This window comes from Melitaea cinxia, chromosome 7 (genome assembly GCF_905220565.1).
Source record: "Melitaea cinxia chromosome 7, ilMelCinx1.1, whole genome shotgun sequence".
NCBI classification, from domain to species: domain Eukaryota; kingdom Metazoa; phylum Arthropoda; class Insecta; order Lepidoptera; family Nymphalidae; genus Melitaea; species Melitaea cinxia.
This window is the reverse complement of record NC_059400.1, coordinates 15,911,083-15,935,553: the sequence shown is the minus strand read 5'-3', so window position 1 is coordinate 15,935,553 and position 24,471 is coordinate 15,911,083. Positions and strand designations below refer to the sequence as shown.

Sequence of the window (24,471 nt, the reverse complement as noted above, 5' to 3'; positions counted from 1 at the left end):
ACAATTTGCACTTCGGGCTTGCAAAACTGCGTCCGCAAGTTGTAGCGTGGATAAGATTTTTTTTGGGCCACAACCAGGGCCATTCGGAATCCCAGATCAAGCATGACTTTTTTAATACCGATTCTTTTGGCGACGCCATTACCCTTGAATCTAACATTTTTAATAAGTCTGCAAAATCGATGAATAGTAATTATATAACTTTTGTAACTGCCAAATGTCCAAACCAGCGTTGTTCGAGAAGTCGGCCAATCCTTTTTCCACCATATAGGGCAGCTATTTTGCCATGATGAAAGAATTTATCAAAATCAATAAAATAAACGAATAAAAGTCATTTCTGAGATAGTTCTGATGACTATGAAGTGCAAGCGACGGTTATAGCAGTGGATGTAAGGAATTTCTTGACCCAATTTATTTTCTGTTCTAGTTACAACACCCGAAACTTTCCCACTCATTACACTTGCGCCATCATAGCATTAGCTAAGCATACAAGAGGGGTCAATGTTATTTTCCTAAGGGTATTTAACATTATTTTCGTGAAAGAGGCTGCATAAAGGTTTTCAGTAGTCTTAACCATCAGCAACGATTCATTGACGACACCATCCTTGACGCAACGTATTGTATTGCTAATGCAATATTTTTGTTATTTTTATCTCTCCTTCCATCTTCCATTAGAGTAAACCATTTCCCGTCAGATACATTAATATAATAATATCTTTGACAACGAAATTTCGTACTGCTTGAACCATTGCTTGAATTATTTGATTTTGAATTTAAGGTTAACGACATGTTGCGTTTTGTGATAAATGAGTGAGAGCCTCGTTCTGGATCTTTCATACATGTGTATTCAAATCAATTCTGAAATAATCCTTGTCCTTTTTCTTTTTCCAAAATATAATTTCCACGCAAAGCTAATTCGTTAACAATGTTTCAACACTGCTAGATGTAGATATTCTTTGTAAATTATTATCTATAATCTATATATCTATATAATATATATAAAAGCGAAAGGTCACTCTGCTCTATAGATGGTGAGGAGGTGTCCAAATAATGCATCGTAATCTATATATAAAACAGAAAGGTCACTAACTCACTCATCACGAGAACTCAAAAACCGCTGGATGGTCTATCTATCCAGGTTGGACAAAGACAAAATTTGGCAAGGAGGTAGATTATAGTTAGCAGACGTTCGCTAAGAACGGATTTTATGATATTCCACTGCTAAGGGGCTTTAATTGGGGTTGATAGTTTGTATGAAACATATACAGCCTGAAAATAAATTTAAAAATGTGATGTATAGAGAGGTTTTATAAAAATAACTATTAAATTATAAAAATAGTGCCTTTTAAAAAGTTACTCAGTCAAACAAAGTCTCCAAAAGTGTATGTGATCGATTCGCTCAATATCTGCTGAACGGATTTTCATGCGGTTTCACCATTGGAGAGAGGGCTCCACCATTGGCAAGAAGAAGGTTTAGGGAACGGCTAAGCCGATTTTGATGAGAGTTTCACTGAAAGTTTGCCAGGAAAACTTTGTGACACACTGATTTCAACGCGGGCGAAGCCGCGGGCACAGCTAGTTTATATTTATATAGATAGAAGTATTTATATCAATAACCAAATTTTTTTTTAAATCTGTTTATGTAATATATTAAATAAAACAAAAACCTTTTCAAATTATTATTACTTAATTTTGTTTATTGGGTCACTAAAAGTAAATAATAAAAAATATCACTTTGTAAACTGCTTCTTAAATACTAAATTAAAATTAATAATAGAGCAACCTGTACGTAAATAACGAAATAATATATACTTTAAGAAAATTTGTACAACAATCAAACAAATGACTTACAAGATTTCTTAATCTTATAAAGTTTTTCGTTAATTCAATATAAAATGGATATACCTCGAAAACCTTGAAATAAATCAGATACCTATTTTTTTTTATTACGTTACCTGAACTTATATATTAACAATTTAATTTATATTCTTATCAGTTCTCTTAAGGTATTTCTATGTAAACTTACTGCACACAATATGAGACATAACAAATAAGGAACATAACTCTATTTTTAATGTTTGTTTGTTGTCAACATTGCTTTTTTATTATTACTTTTTACAAATTAAAATGTATGAAGAAATTAACAAAAGTAATGTTAAAATTTGTCTATGATTTGTACTAATTACATAGTTTTATAACAATAAACATATACATAACAATATGAAAAATATATATTTAACAGATATCTTCATTTGCAACAATTTGAAAGATATTTTGAGTTTTCATTGACAGATATAAAAGACAGAGAATGGTGATGAGAATAGAAAGAACAGTAGCAAGCGCTTAACCTTTAACAGTTTAAAATTAACCTAAATTCCTTATTATTTATATATATATATATATATATATATTAAGAAACGCAGATTAAAAAGGTATAAAGAGCACTAAATTACGAAGTATATTTTTTTAAAATCTCTTCATAAAACTTCTATCACATTCCATTTACATAATATATATACAATAATAAAAGCGTTATACCATTTTGTAAATCAAAACTGTATTTAATTATCTGGATGTTGACTGTCAACATTTTAATTTTTTTGTCTACTTTAGACAAGTTAAAGATTTTTCTTTAACATTTTACTATCAAAATTTATAATGTCAACAATTTTTCTCTAGGCAATAACATTCAAAATCTGTTCTTTTGTCCAAATAAGGCTACATTGCCTTACATATACCATCGGATTTATAGGGCAGGTAAGTAATATTTCTACTACTAAAGTAAGTTTTCCCTAATTTAGGTAACCTGACATTTATTATTTTATCTTTGTAAAAATAAGTTTGAATTAAAGAAAAATTTAACTCAATATTTTCCACTAAATATTTGACAGCCAGGCGTCAGGGGCCCATAGTCCCATGAGAGAGAGCTGATGGGTAGTTGCCTGTATTACCTATAGCTAACCAGCTAATGATAATAACTGTATAGCATTATTTTCCTGCGTAATCATTCTGTCCTTAACCGTAACGGGTCTAAGAACGGCAAGTCACTAGCACTATTACATTCAATTTGATTGAACAATTTAAGCGGCACTTCTTTCACTTTTCTCACAGTTTTCACTTGTTTATTGTTATTTTGCTTGTGCTTGGGCATCATAACAACTGGCACTAGTTGTTTGCGACCGATCGCTTCGGTCGATTGGTTTTCAGCGGCTTCTAATGCCGTTTCCACATCAATTAACGCGTGGTTACGACACTGCAGTAGGGCTGCAAGCTGCAAACAGAAGAATTAAAAATTTGATTACACAACTTGGTAGGCAAAAAAGCGTACAAGCCCACATGATGGTAAGCGGTTACCGTAGTCTAAAGACACAACCACCAAAAGCATCGCAAACGCGTTGCCGACCCTACAATCCTCAACTCTCCTCAGTAGCTCTGGCCACCTTACTGGTAACCACAGGAACACAACATTGCTTGAGAGCAGTATTATTTAGCTGTGATCTTCATTAAGTTAAAATTTAGGCATTCGTGTAACTCAATTAAGAGGGCGAAAGAACAATGATGGTTACTTTTTTTTTATTATTTATAGATGAAGGCAACTTCGACTATGATTTTCTTGTTGGGTTAGACTGTATACAAAAATATCATTTAACTCAAAATGAGAATTTAAGTATAACTCAAATGCTATCAGCAATAATAATAAAGACTACGTAAAAGATAAGGAAAAGCAACCTAAAATCACTAAAGAAATTCCTGGCAGTTCGGGTAGTGATATAGGAAATAAACAAGATATATATTATGAAAAAAAGGTGTAAATATTACTAAAAAATATGAAAAAAAAAACTATAAATAATGAGTATAAAATAAACTTTAATGAAAATATAATAGTTGATAATTTTGATATTTCATTAAATAATTTAAATAATTAAAAAAAAAAATCTGAAATTGATAAATTGATACGCAAATATAATTCAGTATTCGCTAAAGACAAATATGATGTAGGTACTGTAAAAGGCTACGAAGCCCATATTGATTTGTTAATAGATAAATACTGTAGTAAAAGACCGTATAGATGCTCTATTGAGGATATGAAAGAAATTGAAAATGAAATATCAAAACTGCTAAAACATAATTTAATTGAGGAGTCATATAGCCCTTTTGCAGTTCCGATAACACTAGCATTTAAAAAAGAAGAAGGAAGGACATCTCAAGGCTTTGTATAGATTTTCGCGAATTGAATAAAATTATAGTTTCCCAATCGCAACCATTTCCGCTAATCGAGGATGTAATGGTTAAAACAAGGAAATGTAAATTTTTTTCGACATTCGATATAAACTCGGCGGTCAATATTTCTTAAAATTGAAGATAGACACAAAACTGCATTTGTTACTCAAGAGGCACACTTCCAATGGATCTGCTTACCTTTAAGTTTAAAAACTGCTCCCGCTATTTTTCAAAGAATATTAAGTAGCATTATAAGAAAATATAATCTGTCAAATTTTACTGTTAATTACATTGACGATATTTAAGTATTTTCGGAGACGTCCGAAAAACACATTGAGCACATATCTTTGTTATTAGAAGCAATTTTAAAAGAAGGTTTTAAATTAAAATTCACGAAATGTAGCTTTGCACAGGACTCTGTAAAATATCTAGGACACATAATAAAAAACAATACTGTCACGTTATTTAAAGACAATTTGATTGTTATAAAAGAATTTCCAACTCCAAAAACACAAAAAAAACGCACGATAATTTTTAGGAAAAATTAATTTCTATGTAAAATATGTGCCAAATGTTTCAATTATACTGGACACTTTACGTAATTTATTAAGAAAAGGAGAAAAATTTGTTTGGTTCAATAAATGCCAAGAATTCTTTGATACTATAAAAAAAACTACTTTGCTCAAAACCTATTCTAGCCATCTTTGATCCAGATTTGCCTATACATATTTCTACGGAAAAAAAGAAAAAAGCAGTACATCTTGAGTGCTTGGCAATAAAAGAGGCGGTAAAATACTGGCAGCACTGGCTTATGGGAAAAACATTCACGGTTTTTCAGATCACAAACCTTTAGAGAAAATGAATATTAAAGCCAGAATGGATGAAGAACTGGGAGATTTAACGTATTATTTGTCGCAGTTCGATTTTAAAATAATATATTCTCCGGGCAAATATAATATAGAAGCAGATACTTTAAGCAGAAACCCAGTGTTAGAATCGTATGAAAATAAAGATAGTAGTTTAAAAGTAGTAAATTTTGTTAAATTAGAAGACATACGAAATTATCAAGATAAAAATGAAAAAATTAAAACAAAATATAAATAAACTTATTTTAAAACATAATATATATTATAAAAAGATAGGAAAAAATGAAAAGATTATACTGAACTGATATAACTATATAACTGATATAACTGAGGAGTTTAGTAAAAAATTATAAAACATGTACATCACTACTACTGTCACATTGGAAGACAACAAATGGAAAACAAGATTAAACAATTTTATCACGCTAAAAATTTAACATTTAACAAAAGATTATAAAATTCACTTGATTTTATCAGATCAATATCCAGGCATAAATCCAAAAGACGTCAAAAAATTTTTTTGAAAAGGAAAATATACCTATAATTTTCACTGCAGTAAATGCACCATTTTCAAATAGATTGAACGAAAGGTTAAACCAAACGTTGGTTGATAAAATTCGTTGCAAGATTAATGAAAGGAAGGACAAAATTGCTTGGACATTGGATTTAAACCGAAAAAAAACTTGATGAATTGAGAATAGGACCTTATGAAATTGTAGACAAAATATCCAATTCAATTTACAAATTAAACACGGGTCACACAAAAAGGCCGAATCATATCTCTTCCATATTACAAAACTTATTCCAGTAGTAGAGTATGACACTAAAACTTTGTAATTTAAAAAAAAAGGAGGGGAGGGGTGATTTAAACAAAGTGCGTGACGTTTAATTTAAGTAGTTATTAATATAATTTGTAATTGTTTTTTGACGTAGATTTGATCTGTGAATAGGTTGCTATGGAGCTGTTATTTCATATTGAACGTTTGTGAGAATTATATTGTAATTGTAAATATATAAATAATAGTTATTATAAGAACTGGTGAAACAATAGCTTTAAATGTTGTTTCTCTTTTCAAGTTAGTTTGTAAATAATTTAATATTAAATAATGTTTACTTAATATGATATTTTTAACTGAGGTAGGGCACAGCAGGAATTTCCTGCTCGAAATCTGGAGCAGCCCGACTGGGGTAGCTCGACCTTACAGAAGATCACAGCTAAATAATACTGTTTTCAAGCAGTATTGTGTTCCTGTTGGTGAGTAAGGTGACCAGAGCTCCTGGGGGGATTGGGGATTGGGTCGGCAACGTGCTTGCGATGCCTCTGGTGTTACTGGCGTCTATAAGCTACGGTAATCGCTTACCATCAGGTGAGCCGTACGCTTGTTTGCCGACCTAGTGATATAAAAAAAAAAAATGATAAAATAAAAAAAAAACCTCTCTTTTCAGAGAAACTCAATTTATCTTAATATCCAAAGGATAAATATAAATTAAGACATTATATATATATATATATATATATATATATATATATATATATATATATATATATTGTGTATCTTATTTAAATGCTGCAGCGGAAGAGTTCTTCATTTACCGTAGTTTTAGACAATTGTATATTATACTGATACTGATCTACTTACAATTAAATACTCGTAGGAAACGTATCAGAATCGATACTAGAATTGATTACTGATGACGTCAGATATCATAACCAGGATGTTAAAACAAAAATTTATTCATACTAATAATTCATACTAATGCGCCCGCACCTGCACGGCCCGCCCCAGTGAGCACGCCCCGTGCGCCCGCACCTGCACGGCCCGCCCCAGTGAGCACGCCCCGTGCGCCCGCACCTGCACGGCCCGCCCCAGTGAGCACGCCCCGTGCGCCCGCACCTGCACGGCCCGCCCCAGTGAGCACGCCCCGTGCGCCCGCACCTGCACGGCCCGCCCCAGTGAGCACGCCCCGTGCGCCCGCACCTGCACGGCCCGCCCCAGTGAGCACGCCCCGTGCGCCCGCACCTGCACGGCCCGCCCCAGTGAGCACGCCCCGTGCGCCCGCACCTGCACGGCCCGCCCCAGTGAGCACGCCCCGTGCGCCCGCACCTGCACGGCCCGCCCCAGTGAGCACGCCCCGTGCGCCCGTACTGCACGGCCGCCCCAGTGAGCACGCTCCGTGCGCCCGCACCTGCACGGCCCGCCCCAGTGAGCACGCCCCGTGCGCCCGCACCTGCACGGCCCGCCCCAGTGAGCACGCCCCGTGCGCCCGCACCTGCACGGCCCGCCCCAGTGAGCACGCCCCGTGCGCCCGTACTGCACGGCCGCCCCAGTGAGCACGCTCCGTGCGCCCGTACCTGCATGATCTGGCGCAGCGGCAGCTCGGCGCGGGGCGGCACGCGCGGCAACGCGGCGCGCAGCTCGCGCGCGGCGGCGGGCAGGTGCGCGCGCAGCAGCGCCAGCGCGGCCAGCGAGTGCGCCACGTCGCCGCCCTCCGCCACGCCCTCCGACACGCCCTCGGAGCCCGACGACCCGCTCTCGACGCCCTCGACGCCCTCCGCCTCGTGAGCCTCTTCCGCACTCTGCTCGAATGTGCAAACCGAACTCGACGCGTCTAAGAGACTCTCGTTCGCTCTGGAACGAAGTGGAAGACCGTTACGAGTATAGTTAAAAATTAAACTTTTCGAACTTAGCGACGATCGTAGCATTACGAGGTTCACAATGAGGAGACGAGGCGAATTTTAACCCAAATAGATCGTTACTCCTAAATATATGAACGACGATAATTTCGTGAATAATAACTTTAAATAACTTTCCAACTGCTGCTTGGGGTTCTTTATTCTTCTTTATTAAAGATGGCTTTGAATGGTGTCAAATGAACGCAAATGATTCAACCAAGATCACGTGTAGCATGATTAGGGTTACACGAGCGTTCGACATCAGTGTTGCTCATGTTCGTGTTTGAGCTAGTCTGTGTCCCTGCAGAGCCGGTATATAAGGAGCGCGTCCACTCACGGAGGCGCCAGTCGCGGCGGCGGCGGCGCGGGGTGCGCGTGCGGCGCGCGCAGGTGCAGCGCCAGCGCGCACACGTGGCGCGCGCTCACCGCGCTCGGCCGCATCAGCACGCTCAGCGCGCCCGCCGCGTCCGCGCCCAGCACTGACGAATCGTACATTATTATTAGCAACCATGGCCTATTAAAGCAGTTTCTGTATTCAGAAAACGATTCGTATTACTTACGAACCGTTTTTTTTTTTTAAATATCGGGAACCAAGAATTATTCTTTTACCCTTAACTTAGAAAAACGGTAAAAAATTCGTTAAAATTCTAATAATAATTCATTAATACATACGTCAAATACAACTTATTGATTGGTTTAACTCAAATTTTCTAACACTAATCGTAAGGCCCGATTAACTTGAGGTTTAGCAACGGATTTATATGTATTACTTTGACTAAGCGAATTTCACATATATATTTTTAACTTACTTTTATATACTAGCTTCAATAAGTTCACAGTATATAAAGCATCAGATACTGGGTAAGGAACAGCACGAAACAAAAATTTACATGAAATAATGCCTGTCTTAATACAAGAAAATATAACACAGAAGCAAGACACGCAGGTAGTAGGTAGTGGGTATCTAGGTAGGGTGTCCTCACGAATGGTCCGGATGGAGACGAGCATGGCCAGCACGACGTAGTGCACGTTGGGCAGCGAGGGTCCGTCGCTGAACAGGAAGCAAGACAAGTAGGTAGTGGGCAGGTAGGGTGTCCTCACGAATGGTCCGGATGGAGACGAGCATGGCCAGCACGACGTAGTGCACGTTGGGCAGCGAGGGTCCGTCGCTGAACAGGAAGCAAGACAAGTAGGTAGTGGGTAGGTAGGGTGTTCTCACGAATGGTCCGGATGGAGACGAGCATGGCCAGCACGACGTAGTGCACGTTGGGCAGCGAGGGTCCGTCGCTGAACAGGAAGCAAGACAAGTAGGTAGTGGGTAGGTAGGGTGTTCTCACGAATGGTCCGGATGGAGACGAGCATGGCCAGCACGACGTAGTGCACGTTGGGCAGCGAGGGTCCGTCGCTGAACAGGAAGCCCCACAGCGCTGGCACTTCGCTGCGCGGGAACTCGCGCCCGAACAGCAGCCGGAGCCAGCGACTGCCAAGTATACATTACGATATAGATGATACGTTTCAGCCAGGAACATGTCACTGCTGGGCATAGGCTTCTTTTTCCATGTAGGAGAAGGATCGGAGCTTAACCAACCACCCACTCCACTGCTGGTTGGTGGAAATATACCCTTTTACGACTACGTAGTATACACACTATGAGTATATTATTCAAATGTAGTCAGCTGACCAATGAGACGATATTCAGCCAATTTATTAGATGATTCAGTTAACTAAGATTACTATGCTGATCGAAAGATTTCATATATATTTTCATATATATATATATATATATATATATATATATTATCATTCAGTTTTTTGTATCTAGGATTATACTTACATTCCAAACAACTCCATGGAGATGCCGCATTCAGCTAAATGAGTTCCTAGATCTGGGTCGAATAGCATTAGATATTCTTCTCTTACTTTGTCCAAATACCGGACTACTTCATTTTGACCCTGTAATGCAACACAATATAAATAATGATTTTTAAAACACTCCAGACACGTAATTCCATGATAGGAAAGTTCAAGGTTACATGCAAGATATAAAAACGATAAAAATGTAGATAAATTAAATAAAAATATTATTTTTATAAGTGTTAATACAATTCATATATCATAATGACTCTTACGTGTAGAGTTTTTGAAGTGGGCAGTCGTCCGCTAGACGTTGGCACTACGTCTCCTGTGGTGTAGAACTTCTCCAGGCCTTTCATTATCGCGCTGAATAGCATGCTGGAAATTACCACATTAGTGCTAGCTATTCTCTCAAACTTGGCCATGTTATTGAAAGCTTATATAAAAATAAGTCTAATAAAAATGGTTTTTTGATATGAAATGAAATCTTTTGTTGTTAATCGTTATAAAGGAATATCCATATTTTCAAAAGAATAATAAAAACGGTAGTAAGGTAAAAATTGCTACATCTCAACAACATTATAAATTTAGATAATACCGATTTCATGCAGCAACCTCAACTTGCAAAATGATGATAATTCGCAGATTACGAAAAAATAAATGTATAAATATTATTTCTAATTGAACATATTGAAAATTACAATCATCATTATTATTATAACAATAATTTTTTTTTTATACAACTAGGTCGGCAAAAAAGCATACGCCTAACCTGATGGTAAGCGATTACCGTAGCTTATAGACGCCTGCAACACCCCAGGAGCTTTGGTTACCTTACTCACCACAGGAATTCAACAATGCTTGAAAACAGTATTATTATGGTAGGGCACAACAGGAATTTTCTGCTCAAAATCTGTAGCAGCCCGACTGAGGTAGTACCTCGACCTTACAGAAGATCATAGCTAAATAATACTTTTTTCAAGCAGTATTGTGTTCCTGTTGGTGAGTAAGGTGACCAGAGCTCCTGGGGGGGGGTTGGAGATTGGGTCGGCAATGCGCTTGTGATGCTTCTGGTGTTGCAGGTGTCTATAAGCTACGGTAATCTCTTACCATCGGGTGAGCCGTACGCTTGTTTGCTGACCTAGTGATATAAAAAAAAAAGTTTAGCTGTGATCTTCTCTAAAGTCGAAGTATTTTCCCAGTCCGACTGCTCCAGAAAAAAAAATTGATATTAGAATGGTTAAATTGTTTATTCAATCTAATATCAAATTCTTTCAATGAAAAATAAATCACTAAGATAATATGTTCTTTGAAGGATCTCTTTCAATAGAACATTTTATCATATCATAAATTTAAAAATACTCACAAGCTGTCGTGTTCTAAGTAATCTTCTTGGAGATAATAACGCAACGTGTCACTGAAATAGCGAAAAATGAAAACGTGATATTTTTATCTAAAACGAGCTGATTTCTAAATTTCAACGTGATTAAAATTTTGTTCGGGTGGAATTATAGTAGGTAGATAATGATTTGACGAATATACTGTTTTCTAATGTTTAGACGAATTTCACTCATTACAATGAAACAACAATTTCGGATTTTATCCGAAATGTCCTCTCGTGACCATGGTTGCTGTTAAGTATCCGAAACATCGGGCATCTAAAAAACTTGACAATACGCGATAAAATTCGAAAATTTTGTTTCATTATTATAATTTGACGAATATTTTTATCTGTCTTTCATAAGTATGTCTAAGAATCAAGCTTATTAGTTCATTTGAAAATTAATATCATTTTAAGATTCAGGGTTTTGAAGATTTGATACGTTTTATATCACATCTGCCGTCAGGGACCGTGAAAGTTACGATACAGTGATTACGGATTATGGATTGAGTCAGGGAATAAGTATTAGGTCCTTACATCTGAAATTGGCGTTTTGTCGGGCTGGCCACTTTGATCTCAAATATTTCGTCTTTGGTTAAGAATTCCAAATTCAAGTTTATACAGCTATTCATGCATTTGCGTTTCGAAAACCGTAATTCATTGGTTTTTTCCTCTTTGGTTTTTAATCTTTGCCTCACTCAGTGTTCAAAATGGAAAACTTGAAATATCCTATTATTTACAAGTATAAATTCCACCGCGGACCTCATATATATTAAGGAGTAAATGTAAGACGTAGGATTTAGAAATAGAAAAATTCGAAAAAGACAGGAACGAGAGAAATTGCAAGAAGTTAGAGGATAATGTACATTGCCTCTGGCTTGTTTCTTTTGGTAAGCTCAGGACAACGGTAGCCCGGCGACGCGTGCGCGCGCGCCCAGTGGAACAGAACGGAACAGACCTGAGGCGTGCGGGCGCGCCGCGGCGGTCGGCGCGCAGCTCCAGCAGCAGCGGCGCCAGCACCTCGTGCATGCCCTGCCGGTAGCCCGGCGACGCGTGCGCGCGCGCCCAGTGGAACAGAACGGAACAGACCTGAGGCGTGCGGGCGCGCCGCGGCGGTCGGCGCGCAGCTCCAGCAGCAGCGGCGCCAGCACCTCGTGCATGCCCTGCCGGTAGCCCGGCGACGCGTGCGCGCGCGCCCAGTGGAACAGAACGGAACAGACCTGAGGCGTGCGGGCGCGCCGCGGCGGTCGGCGCGCAGCTCCAGCAGCAGCGGCGCCAGCACCTCGTGCATGCCCTGCCGGTAGCCCGGCGACGCGTGCGCGCGCGCCCAGTGGAACAGAACGGAACAGACCTGAGGCGTGCGGGCGCGCCGCGGCGGTCGGCGCGCAGCTCCAGCAGCAGCGGCGCCAGCACCTCGTGCATGCCCTGCCGGTAGCCCGGCGACGCGTGCGCGCGCGCCCAGTGGAACAGAACGGAACAGACCTGAGGCGTGCGGGCGCGCCGCGGCGGTCGGCGCGCAGCTCCAGCAGCAGCGGCGCCAGCACCTCGTGCATGCCCTGCCGGTAGCCCGGCGACGCGTGCGCGCGCGCCCAGTGGAACAGAACGGAACAGACCTGAGGCGTGCGGGCGCGCCGCGGCGGTCGGCGCGCAGCTCCAGCAGCAGCGGCGCCAGCACCTCGTGCATGCCCTGCCGGTAGCCCGGCGACGCGTGCGCGCGCGCCCAGTGGAACAGAACGGAACAGACCTGAGGCGTGCGGGCGCGCCGCGGCGGTCGGCGCGCAGCTCCAGCAGCAGCGGCGCCAGCACCTCGTGCATGCCCTGCCGGTAGCCCGGCGACGCGTGCGCGCGCGCCCAGTGGAACAGAACGGAACAGACCTGAGGCGTGCGGGCGCGCCGCGGCGGTCGGCGCGCAGCTCCAGCAGCAGCGGCGCCAGCACCTCGTGCATGCCCTGCCGGTAGCCCGGCGACGCGTGCGCGCGCGCCCAGTGGAACAGAACGGAACAGACCTGAGGCGTGCGGGCGCGCCGCGGCGGTCGGCGCGCAGCTCCAGCAGCAGCGGCGCCAGCACCTCGTGCATGCCCTGCCGGTAGCCCGGCGACGCGTGCGCGCGCGCCCAGTGGAACAGAACGGAACAGACCTGAGGCGTGCGGGCGCGCCGCGGCGGTCGGCGCGCAGCTCCAGCAGCAGCGGCGCCAGCACCTCGTGCATGCCCTGCCGGTAGCCCGGCGACGCGTGCGCGCGCGCCCAGTGGAACAGAACGGAACAGACCTGAGGCGTGCGGGCGCGCCGCGGCGGTCGGCGCGCAGCTCCAGCAGCAGCGGCGCCAGCACCTCGTGCATGCCCTGCCGGTAGCCCGGCGACGCGTGCGCGCGCGCCCAGTGGAACAGAACGGAACAGACCTGAGGCGTGCGGGCGCGCCGCGGCGGTCGGCGCGCAGCTCCAGCAGCAGCGGCGCCAGCACCTCGTGCATGCCCTGCCGGTAGCCCGGCGACGCGTGCGCGCGCGCCCAGTGGAACAGAACGGAACAGACCTGAGGCGTGCGGGCGCGCCGCGGCGGTCGGCGCGCAGCTCCAGCAGCAGCGGCGCCAGCACCTCGTGCATGCCCTGCCGGTAGCCCGGCGACGCGTGCGCGCGCGCCCAGTGGAACAGAACGGAACAGACCTGAGGCGTGCGGGCGCGCCGCGGCGGTCGGCGCGCAGCTCCAGCAGCAGCGGCGCCAGCACCTCGTGCATGCCCTGCCGGTAGCCCGGCGACGCGTGCGCGCGCGCCCAGTGGAACAGAACGGAACAGACCTGAGGCGTGCGGGCGCGCCGCGGCGGTCGGCGCGCAGCTCCAGCAGCAGCGGCGCCAGCACCTCGTGCATGCCCTGCCGGTAGCCCGGCGACGCGTGCGCGCGCGCCCAGTGGAACAGAACGGAACAGACCTGAGGCGTGCGGGCGCGCCGCGGCGGTCGGCGCGCAGCTCCAGCAGCAGCGGCGCCAGCACCTCGTGCATGCCCTGCCGGTAGCCCGGCGACGCGTGCGCGCGCGCCCAGTGGAACAGAACGGAACAGACCTGAGGCGTGCGGGCGCGCCGCGGCGGTCGGCGCGCAGCTCCAGCAGCAGCGGCGCCAGCACCTCGTGCATGCCCTGCCGGTAGCCCGGCGACGCGTGCGCGCGCGCCCAGTGGAACAGAACGGAACAGACCTGAGGCGTGCGGGCGCGCCGCGGCGGTCGGCGCGCAGCTCCAGCAGCAGCGGCGCCAGCACCTCGTGCATGCCCTGCCGGTAGCCCGGCGACGCGTGCGCGCGCGCCCAGTGGAACAGAACGGAACAGACCTGAGGCGTGCGGGCGCGCCGCGGCGGTCGGCGCGCAGCTCCAGCAGCAGCGGCGCCAGCACCTCGTGCATGCCCTGCCGGTAGCCCGGCGACGCGTGCGCGCGCGCCCAGTGGAACAGAACGGAACAGACCTGAGGCGTGCGGGCGCGCCGCGGCGGTCGGCGCGCAGCTCCAGCAGCAGCGGCGCCAGCACCTCGTGCATGCCCTGCCGGTAGCCCGGCGACGCGTGCGCGCGCGCCCAGTGGAACAGAACGGAACAGACCTGAGGCGTGCGGGCGCGCCGCGGCGGTCGGCGCGCAGCTCCAGCAGCAGCGGCGCCAGCACCTCGTGCATGCCCTGCCGGTAGCCCGGCGACGCGTGCGCGCGCGCCCAGTGGAACAGAACGGAACAGACCTGAGGCGTGCGGGCGCGCCGCGGCGGTCGGCGCGCAGCTCCAGCAGCAGCGGCGCCAGCACCTCGTGCATGCCCTGCCGGTAGCCCGGCGACGCGTGCGCGCGCGCCCAGTGGAACAGAACCCGCACCTGCCGCGGACACACGATCGTTACATTTTATTGCGGCACTAAGTTTTTTTTTATCAAATAACATTAATGTTCAAAATAATCTTTAATCCTGAAGATCTTCTCAAGTTTTGTAATTTATCCTACAAAAATTAAGATTTTTTTCTAAATTAGCAAAATTTGTTGCAATAAAATTTTGCTAAGCAAGAATATGTGACATCTCTTTAATTTGTTTTTGTTATTAAAAGACGGTTAACAATACATTTTATAAATATAATGTTTTACCATTAAATCTTGGACGTCCTTATCACGAAAGTATGATTCATCAGGAAAAGTTCTGACTACGTCTTGAAGTATCATCGCCTTCAGCTCCTTGTCACAAAAATGCTGTTTCCACACACTCTGTTGGAACAAAATTATTTTTCAATTTTCTGTTAATTATACATTGCACATTGACCTTAGTCCGTCTATTGCAGACAATTTAGATAGTGTCAGACAGAAACTGTGTCGCCTAGGACACTCTTCAGGAAAACGCAGAGTTGCCTAAGCTCTGCGCCACCTTCTCAACCTCACTGGCTAGGCCCACAGGAACGACGAGTCGATACGTGTGGAGCCAGTTCGGCTGCAGGAGTCTTTCGCATTTTAGAGCTATGCCACGAATACTTGACGGAGACCCCATTCCGGGTTTCAAATGAAGTTTTCCTTCTCCACGACCCCGATGATTATGAGCCAGGTTTATCCCTCGGTCGCCTTTTACGACCCCCACGGGAAGAAAGGGGGTGGTGCTATTCTACTCGGCCGGCACCGCACGGCAGTTAATTATAGCCTGACATGAATTTTAGTTAACCCGTTTGCGATTTATTTCTGAACATACTAACGTATATATAAAATAGTTTTTATCCATTAAACAGGTGGAAGAAGTTCTTGTCTAGTTCGGATCTTCTTACTGTAATATATAAAAAACTGCCGAAATCAAACCTGCGTAAATTTTCAAAAATCAATAACTTGTCGTCTATAAAGGTTGGGTAAAGATAGTAAATATGAAAATATATGATACATTTTTTCCACATTCAAGCACGGTCATTTGCTTTTGTCGTAGTGCAAAACATCACACAAATGAAGCAGTTATCTCTGACTATAATGGCAACACATAATACATAGCAATAATTTTTTAAATTAATAATAATATAAAAAGAAACATTGTTGCACAATCAGACGGTCTTATCGCTGAATAACAAATTTTTCCAGACGATCTTTCGAGTGTTGAAACAGTCATTTTAAAAGTTAAAGTAGTACATAATATGTATATTATATTACAATACCTCCTCACTACTTAGTATAAATTTAAGTCGTTTCCCGCTGTCTGTATGCTTAGATCTTTAAAACTACGCAACGGATTTTGATGCGGTTTTCTTTATTAAATAGAGTGATTCCAGAAGAAGGTTCATATGTATAATACATCCATAACATAGTAGAGGAAACACTGATAGTCTTAGAGGTTTCTAATGTGATGTCATAATACTTTTTTTTTTGGGATTACGTTGCAAATATTTATTTTATATTTAGTATCAACATTGCACCCGTACGAAGCCGGGGCGGGTCGCTAGTAATAGTATATTTATGAATAAGAATGTAGTACATTGTGTGATACACAACGCAAAAACGAATATTTATTTAGCATCGAGGAAAAAGGATATAATAAATAACATTAACATTTTATTTGTCGTGACGATATATCTAACCTTTAACAAAGGGAAAGGTATAAAACAGAAAAGGCGGAGTTCGCGATACAGTACCTACGTTTGAAAGGACCGTACTTACATCACGAGCTCAAATGTCAATTACAATGCAATAGGAATTCATAAAAAAGTTCTTGTTGCAAATGTACAAAGTATATATATATATATATATATATATATATATATATATATATATATATATATATATATATATAGTTTTAAAGAATAAAAAAATGTACCTACATAGTAATATTTGATGTTTATACTCGTCGTTTTGGAGTAACCGATAAACATTGAATAAAATAAATAGTAAATACAACTTATTTGTGTAGTCGATTGTAAAAGGGGCTTAGTATGTTTCCATGTGGACATAGGGAAAATATTTAAGTGTCACCGTAGCAAGATATATGCTAGTCTATAATTATTGTTAATTGATCTTGATAACGCTGCACTTAAAAAGCGTTACGTCTTTAGTATTCAACTAACAATATGAGATGAGTAAAACGGTCGCCATTTTGATTTGCTATAGAGAAAAGACATAGCTACATGTTGAACGTATCAAAAGCATATAACAACAATTATCGTCATTGATTAATAGATCAAATAATGAATACAAATATTATTCATAATGTGATTGTACGTTATCAAAATTATAACATTTGATGTAAACAATAAATATTACATTTCTTAAAGGAGTATATAGTGATATAACTAAATAAATACATCACCATCATCATCATCACAGCAACTTTTCGCAGTCCACTACTGGACATAGGCCTCCACAAGTTCACGCCAAAAATGGCGTGAACTCATGTGTTTTGCCCATAGTCACCACGCTGGGCAGGCGGGCTGGTGACCGCGGGGCTGGCTTTGTCGCACCGAAGACGCTGCTGCCTATCCTCGGCCTGTGCATTTCAAAGCCAGCAGTTCGATGGTTATCTCGCCATCGGCCGGCTTTTTAAGTTCCAAGGTAGTAGTGAAACTGTGTTATCTCTTAGTCGCCTCTTACGACACCCACGGAAAGAGAGGGGGTGGCTATATTCTTTGATGCCGTAACCACACAGCATAATAAAAACATTTATAATAAATACATTTTAAACAAAATCTACAGGACGGCTCTGATAAGATAGGTTATCCATCTGATTGTGATTACCAGAGATTTAATTTCAATCAAACGAAAATAAAAAACTCGTTCAATTTACATCGACGATCGACTTCAATTCAACACAATTGCAATTCAAACAATGCACAATTTTTTACTGAAGTAGGGCACAGCAGGAAATTTCCTGCTCAAAATATGGAGCAGCCCGACTGGGGTAGTACTTCGACCTTACAGAAGATCACAACTAAATAGTACTGTTTTCAAGCAGTGTTGTGTTCTTATGGTGAGTAAGGTAGAAAAGCTATCGGGGAGCGTTGAGGAAGGTTAAGGTCGGAAAAGCGCTTGGAATGCTTCTGGTATAGCATGCTTCTATAGGCCTACGGTAACTCACTTACCCTCAGGTGGGCCGTACGGTTGTTTGACCTAGTCGTATAAAAAAGCAACATTTAAACCTGTGCTTCCAAGTATCAAAAAAATAAGATCTTAATTCGTATCCATAAAAGGTTTGGGAATATGTAGGTTATCAACAAGTAGCCATGCGAATCTATATATTATCTTTTATATTTAAAGTGATTATATTATTCTCAGGGCCACATTATGAAATTTATTTATTTATTTCAACCTCAAAAATTGCAATTACAAAAGATGTTCAAACTACCTATTTTTTGTAATTATAATGTCCGTATATTCTGGTAAAATTTCTGCTTTCACTCTCAAAATATTTTTGTATGAATCAGAATGGATTATAGCAGTTTAAATTAATTAGTATAATAAATAAAACGAGTGTGCTTTAGAATACACGACTGAAGTAAAAGTTCGTAAAAACGTTACTCTCTTTCTATCTTCACTAACTTATATATTCCTTTCAACTTCCGTTTGCCTTACCCGATCACACTTTTCGTAACGCTCTCGTCACGCATTCACCTGCTTACTTCCCAAATCAAGCGCGCGTAAAGAAGTAAATGGATTATCGAATGGATTATTTTATTCTTTTAACTTTAGATTATTCCGTTCAAACAAACTGCCGATTAACAGTCAGGAAATAATCTATTAAGCAATTTATAAAACAGGACATATTTAAGATATAAAAAAAAATTAGTCCTGTTTATTATTCCAAGGATGACTGTTGCTTTTCGTAATGTGACTCCAAGATTTGAATTATTCTTATTTAGTGCTATTGTACATCATATAAAACTTGTGTTTTGCAAATATTGATGATACATAGTAAAATGTTCTTGGGAAAGATACTGTAGATAAATACGCTCATTAAGGAATTGAGACAAATTTAGATAAGTTCATCATCATACAGCCTTTTACAGTTCACAGCTGGACGTTAGCCTACCCTATGACACAAGACCGGATTACGGCCCGATTTTCCAATCAATTTGGATATCGGGATAAAAAACGGCATTCATTTATTATAATCTAACTAATAACGAAAACTAGTTTTTATTTATGGTAGTTAAAATTTAAAGTTTATTTAAATAGAAGATTGTCATTAGATGATACACAAAAATTACAACATAAAGCAGAGAAAAACTTTTGTAGCGTCCTTGATTGACTCTACACACTTTTTACTTTTTAATAGGAAATAAACCCGAATCACAATTAATTAAATAAATTAATTTATTGATCTCTTGATTATGATTAAATGACCCGGTGTGCGAGCACGCGCGATCGATCGCCTTGATAGATCGAAACGTACTAAATAATTATAATATTAATAACCAATTTATTTAATAAATTCGCTGATTCGCAAATAGGTTAATGTACGACTTGGTTTGTACAACTTTATTCAATGGGCTCACCCATTTACACACAACTGTAGCTAATAATACTTATGATGAAAGACCACAGAGCATATTATAACAACTAGAGAGTTGTTTTTTTATATAACTAAATTGGCAAACAAGCATACAGCTCACCTGATGATAAGCGATTACCGTAGCGTATAGACGTCTGCAACATCAGAAGCATTGCAAGCCTGTTGACGACCCTATCCACGATTCTCACCAGGATATCTGGTCACCTTGGTCACCAGCAGGAAAACAACACTGCTTGAAGGCAGTATTAATTAGCTGTGATCTTCTTTATGTTCGAGGTACTTCCCCAGTCGGGCTGCTCCATATTTGAGCAGGAAATTTCCTGGTGTGCCCTACCTCAGACTGAAGCATTTATAATGAATATGACTGAAAAAGCTCTGGTTGTTTGGTCATTTATATATAAAAGACAATGTTATATTACTTTCACATTTAACGTCACAACAATTCACAGAGATATGCTTATATGTCTTATACAGATACATTTTTATAAATTTGTACTTACCTGTTCATTTTGTGAGAGTGGATCATCTCCAATGACTCCACGGGGATCCATGGACAATTTCTTCTTCAAGTCATCATAAAAATTTCTGTGACCGCTTATGCTGTTATGAGAATGAAAACACTAAATTAAAAATGTTCATGCTTCACTGAAAACTATACTTATGTTTTATCATATTCAAAATCAATTACAAATTACTAGACAAATGTTTAACTTTATTTTTCCTTGTTATATGTTCAGGGAATGTTATGCTAACTGAATTTTCGGTATTTTTTGTTTTTAAAGAAAACCCACTCATAAATGTCATAATATTATGTTTCTACCACTGCTAGGTCCTGACTAAGCCTGTCAATTGTATAAGTAGCTGAATATTTATGATGTATCGAATTAGCATAGTATTTCTGGAAGTCATTTTGATAATTTAAACATATTGAGAGCAACTTGTATTTTATAAAATAAAAAATTACTACATTTGTGCCAACTACTAGTGATTACCTTAATAAAATGTCCTCTGAGGGTGGAGGAACAGCATTTAACAGCACGGCCCAAGCCAAGCTCCTTGGACGCACTAATCTGTGTTCCACTGCAGCTTGCTTTAAATATTCCATGCTCCATGTTGGAAACTGCAGGCTAAGTACATAAAAAAAATACATAAATATCATTAAATATGTTTTACACATTTTCTTTAACTTACACTCATATGAGACATTTTTTTTAATGATTAAATTTTATTTTCAGAAATGATTCTATTTTATTATGAAAAAAGTATTTAAATTAACGAAAAACACAGTTTACTTTAAAGCAATATTTATAAATATAATACTGGTAACATATTAAATGAATTACAATAAAATCACAATAAGTGGACAAAGAAAAAGTAAAATTAATTAACTGAAACTTTAAGTAATTATTCGTTCTTACTCGTAGTCGTTGGCCTCGATATAAGGTTTCGAAGGAGAACTCGGTGAGCCGTTTGTGTTATTTTGCTCCTTAAAAACGATATAAAGCCCTTTAAGTGAGTCACAATTCGAAATTAATAACAATAAAAGTAAATAGAACTGTACAAACCATATTTTCACGTTTTCACTTAAAAATCATACTGTTTATTATATTCCGTAATATAATATTTTAAGCATTAAATATAATACCGAATAATTATTCGGAACTTTATTAAAATGACCTATATTATTGTCTTGTGTTTTGGTATTTTTATAAGATTTTTTCCACTAAACTCAACTGAACGAAAATGACATTGACAATATTTTAAGTGACACATTTTACAGCTTCAGCGATTTTCTTTATTTTATTAATTTAAAGAACCATTTATTATGTTTTGCAACAATAAAAATTTACGAATTTTATGAATTTAGTCAGTAGATAGTTTTAATTTTTTTTTAACACAGCCTATTACAAATTTTGGTGCGAACGTGAAAATTACAAAGTAATAATTATGCTTTCATGGAAAATAATAATAACAGGAATAATATATATTAATTAAATGATTAAAAAATACTTAAGTAGTAAATTGTGCTTTTAAAATAAAGTCAACAAATGCAGTTCTAATTTGTTGCCATGTTTTAATTTTATCGTCGATCAAATCAAAAGGTTTACAAAAGTTAGTCTGTGCAATGGTTGTCTTTCTCTTTTTAGTTAACGAACGCGTTTGTACATTTTTGACTATTTTGAGTTTGAGATAAGTTTTTGAAAACCAAAAGCGAACTCGTAAATATCCAGCGAAGTCAAACAAATGTTTTTTAGTTATCATGTTTCTGGTGCGTATAGTTGACATGGCGCGTAATTATCTCGCTATTGTACGGGACGAAGAGAGATCGCAAGCGCTTGTTCTCCGACTTCGATGACCATAAAGAAATAGCAAACATGATTGCCAATTTGCCGCTGCTCTTCGCTAACGGGAATCCGACGGCATTGTCTAAAATTAGTGCCGACGAGTTGGAGAAGTTCATAACGTTTATGGTGACATGTTCTTGGGGGCACGACACGGCCAAAGATATACGAAAGCCTCCATGGTGGCCAATAGATGTGGATTTTTCGCATCCTTTTGTTAAACCTGTCGAAGTACCGAATGATTGGGAAGCGCGTTTGAAGCAATTAGTTAAGAGATGCTATGATTATCATAAGAGTGCTTTTCTCCTGGTTTTTTCTGCCCAGCTTGCTCGGTATCCTCGGAAGAGACTCAGGTACGTCGACAACCGTGATCACACAACTTCTCTCTATTATCGCCCTAGTGGTCGCCTTTTAGTAACTTTCAGGAATGAGAATATCTTTTATGATAGAGATTCTCCTTTAGATGAGGCTGAACCACAAGTGAAGTCTGCAGATATTTATCTTTGTGACAACTGTGATAGTCATTTTGATAACTTGGAAGTTTTAAAAGCTCATGAAAGGCTATGTAACAATGAAAATATTCCATCAAGTACATGTAGTGGTGGGCTACCTGAATTTCTGTCAGCATTGAAACTCTTACCGATTGGTGAAAAATTGGAGGATAAGTCTGTCAAGTGTAACGAAGCCGACTCTCGTCCAAAAAATGCAAGATCTGCAGCCAACATAGATAGAGGGCCTCCATACCCATTTTCTTCCTTGGCTTATATGAAGAATGCTAAAATTAATGCTCAGAGGGACACAAACTTCTCCAGAGAAAGGATAGAAAGATATTGTTGTACCTCGACACCAATTAGTAAAAATGTAGTTAGTAAAAGCAAAAATCACCAATTTCCAATCAGATACAGAAGGCCTATTGATTATTGGCAGCGAAGGCACATATTTCCAAATCAGAGAAACAAAAAAATACTTGATCTCAATAGCCAGTTGCTGCTTTTAAAATGTAGGCCTGTGACAGTGAACGTTGAGAAGATGTCAATGGAGAAGATAGAGGAGTACATTGAGAACATGAAACAAGAGTCTAAAAAGAAACATATTAATGACGACAAAGATATAGTGTTTGTTGATGGGCTCGACACAGAACAAACTCAAGATGTGGAGATGAAGAGTTGTGATCCTCTTAAAAGAGTGGAAAATGATTGTGAAGTGATTGATCTGTGTTCAGACGATGAAAGTCCTGTCGTTAATGAGAACTGTGATCCGAGGGCTGGTGTGACTTGTGTAATGCGGGGTGGGGCAGTATTACGGAGGACGGCTGCAACACCGCAGGCACTACCAGCAGAGCCCTGTGGTGCTCGCCAGCGTCCACTGCCTTCTCTAATATTGCAACCACACCCTGTTATATTAATAGCTCATACTCTGAACAATTTACAAACTATAGCGTTAGATTAAATGTACTGGTTTAATGTAGATACATGCTGACAATTATTTATTATCTTCTTTATTAAAATTTTAATATTCATTTAAATGTTTTATTTTATAAAATTAAAAAACAAATTTGACTTAAAAATGTTACGGGGTTGCACAAAATGGCAGACCTGAGTTTCACAAAATGGCACTAAATGGTGTACCATCAAATTTTGAGCTTTTGGAACTTTATTTTTCACTTTAAATACTATTAAATTTTTAATCACTGTAATATAAATATGTAGTAATAATGATGTAGAAATTTTCCATGAACAATATTTAAAATATTTGACTGTTTGTTTACCATCTTAAAATTTGATAATACATTTTTTAATCATATTGAAATTATGCCAGATCTAAGAAAATATATAATTGTAAGATTATTTAAAAATGTTTTAAACGAAAAATGTTGCCACTTTTAAATGGATAAAATCATTTACTTAAGTATTGATATTACTAAAATTGAAAACTCTACGTCACTAATGGCTTGTAACGTAATGATTGTTGAACAAACATTTCTGACGCGTAATTTCTTCGCTTTCATCTACCTAATTACGAAGAAGTTTTGAAGTGAAAATGCTTTTTACTTATAAGTTAATAAAAAACAGTATTATGTTTATTTTAATATTTGTTTTGTTAAATTTGTCGTAAATCGTAGGAAATATAATTCACACTACGTGTTAAGAACCACGTTACATATTAGGCATATAGCGTACAATACGCATTTTGTTTTATATGTACATAATTTTGTTATTTCCACAAACCATTTTTAGGAATGAGTTATTTTGATATAGATGATTCAGTCTCGAAAGATAGAGATGAAAAATTGTGGTTATCTACTAAAATCTTTTTTGACGTGACAACGTCTAATAAATCGATGAACGCTGGTGATATGCACGAAAAAGGATGACTCATTGTAGCCTTGCGCTCATTGTCCAGTTACGCTCAGTGATAGTATATGGAAAATAGATAGATGCGGCGCAAGCAGCATCTATCTCCCACTTGATTGGCCTATACCTCCGAGGAGATGTTTTTTTATGACGTTGTCACGTTAAACTATCGTCCGTAAACCAACTTTACAGACAATCAATTTTATTTTTAGTTTATACAACTATTATACAACTTATTAAACAACATCCTTCATGCATTTTGTAAGTAACCTTTTGTAAATAAGGAAAAGCTATAACTCGGTT

The 24,471-nt window shown here is 40.3% G+C and overlaps 2 protein-coding genes across 2 annotated transcripts; one reads left to right on the top strand and one right to left on the bottom strand.

Moving 5' to 3' along the window:
- Nucleotides 1–2,436: 2,436 nt before the first annotated feature.
- LOC123654911 (TBC1 domain family member 5) lies at nucleotides 2,437–21,640 on the bottom strand. Its single transcript, XM_045590767.1, is given in 13 exon segments — nucleotides 2,437–3,268; nucleotides 7,438–7,662; nucleotides 8,092–8,237; nucleotides 9,096–9,238; nucleotides 9,593–9,711; nucleotides 9,888–9,990; nucleotides 10,979–11,029; nucleotides 14,703–14,830; nucleotides 15,092–15,208; nucleotides 19,973–20,072; nucleotides 20,465–20,599; nucleotides 20,891–20,958; nucleotides 21,629–21,640. Coding segments are annotated over 13 exon segments (1,614 nt in total). The 3' UTR covers nucleotides 2,437–3,001.
- Nucleotides 21,641–21,726: 86 nt separating this feature from the next.
- Nucleotides 21,727–23,333, top strand: LOC123655427. Its single transcript, XM_045591239.1, has one exon. The coding sequence runs from the start codon at nucleotides 21,848–21,850 to the stop codon at nucleotides 23,261–23,263; it is 1,416 nt and encodes a 471-aa protein (XP_045447195.1). The 5' UTR covers nucleotides 21,727–21,847; the 3' UTR covers nucleotides 23,264–23,333.
- The last annotated feature ends 1,138 nt before the right edge of the window (nucleotides 23,334–24,471 follow it).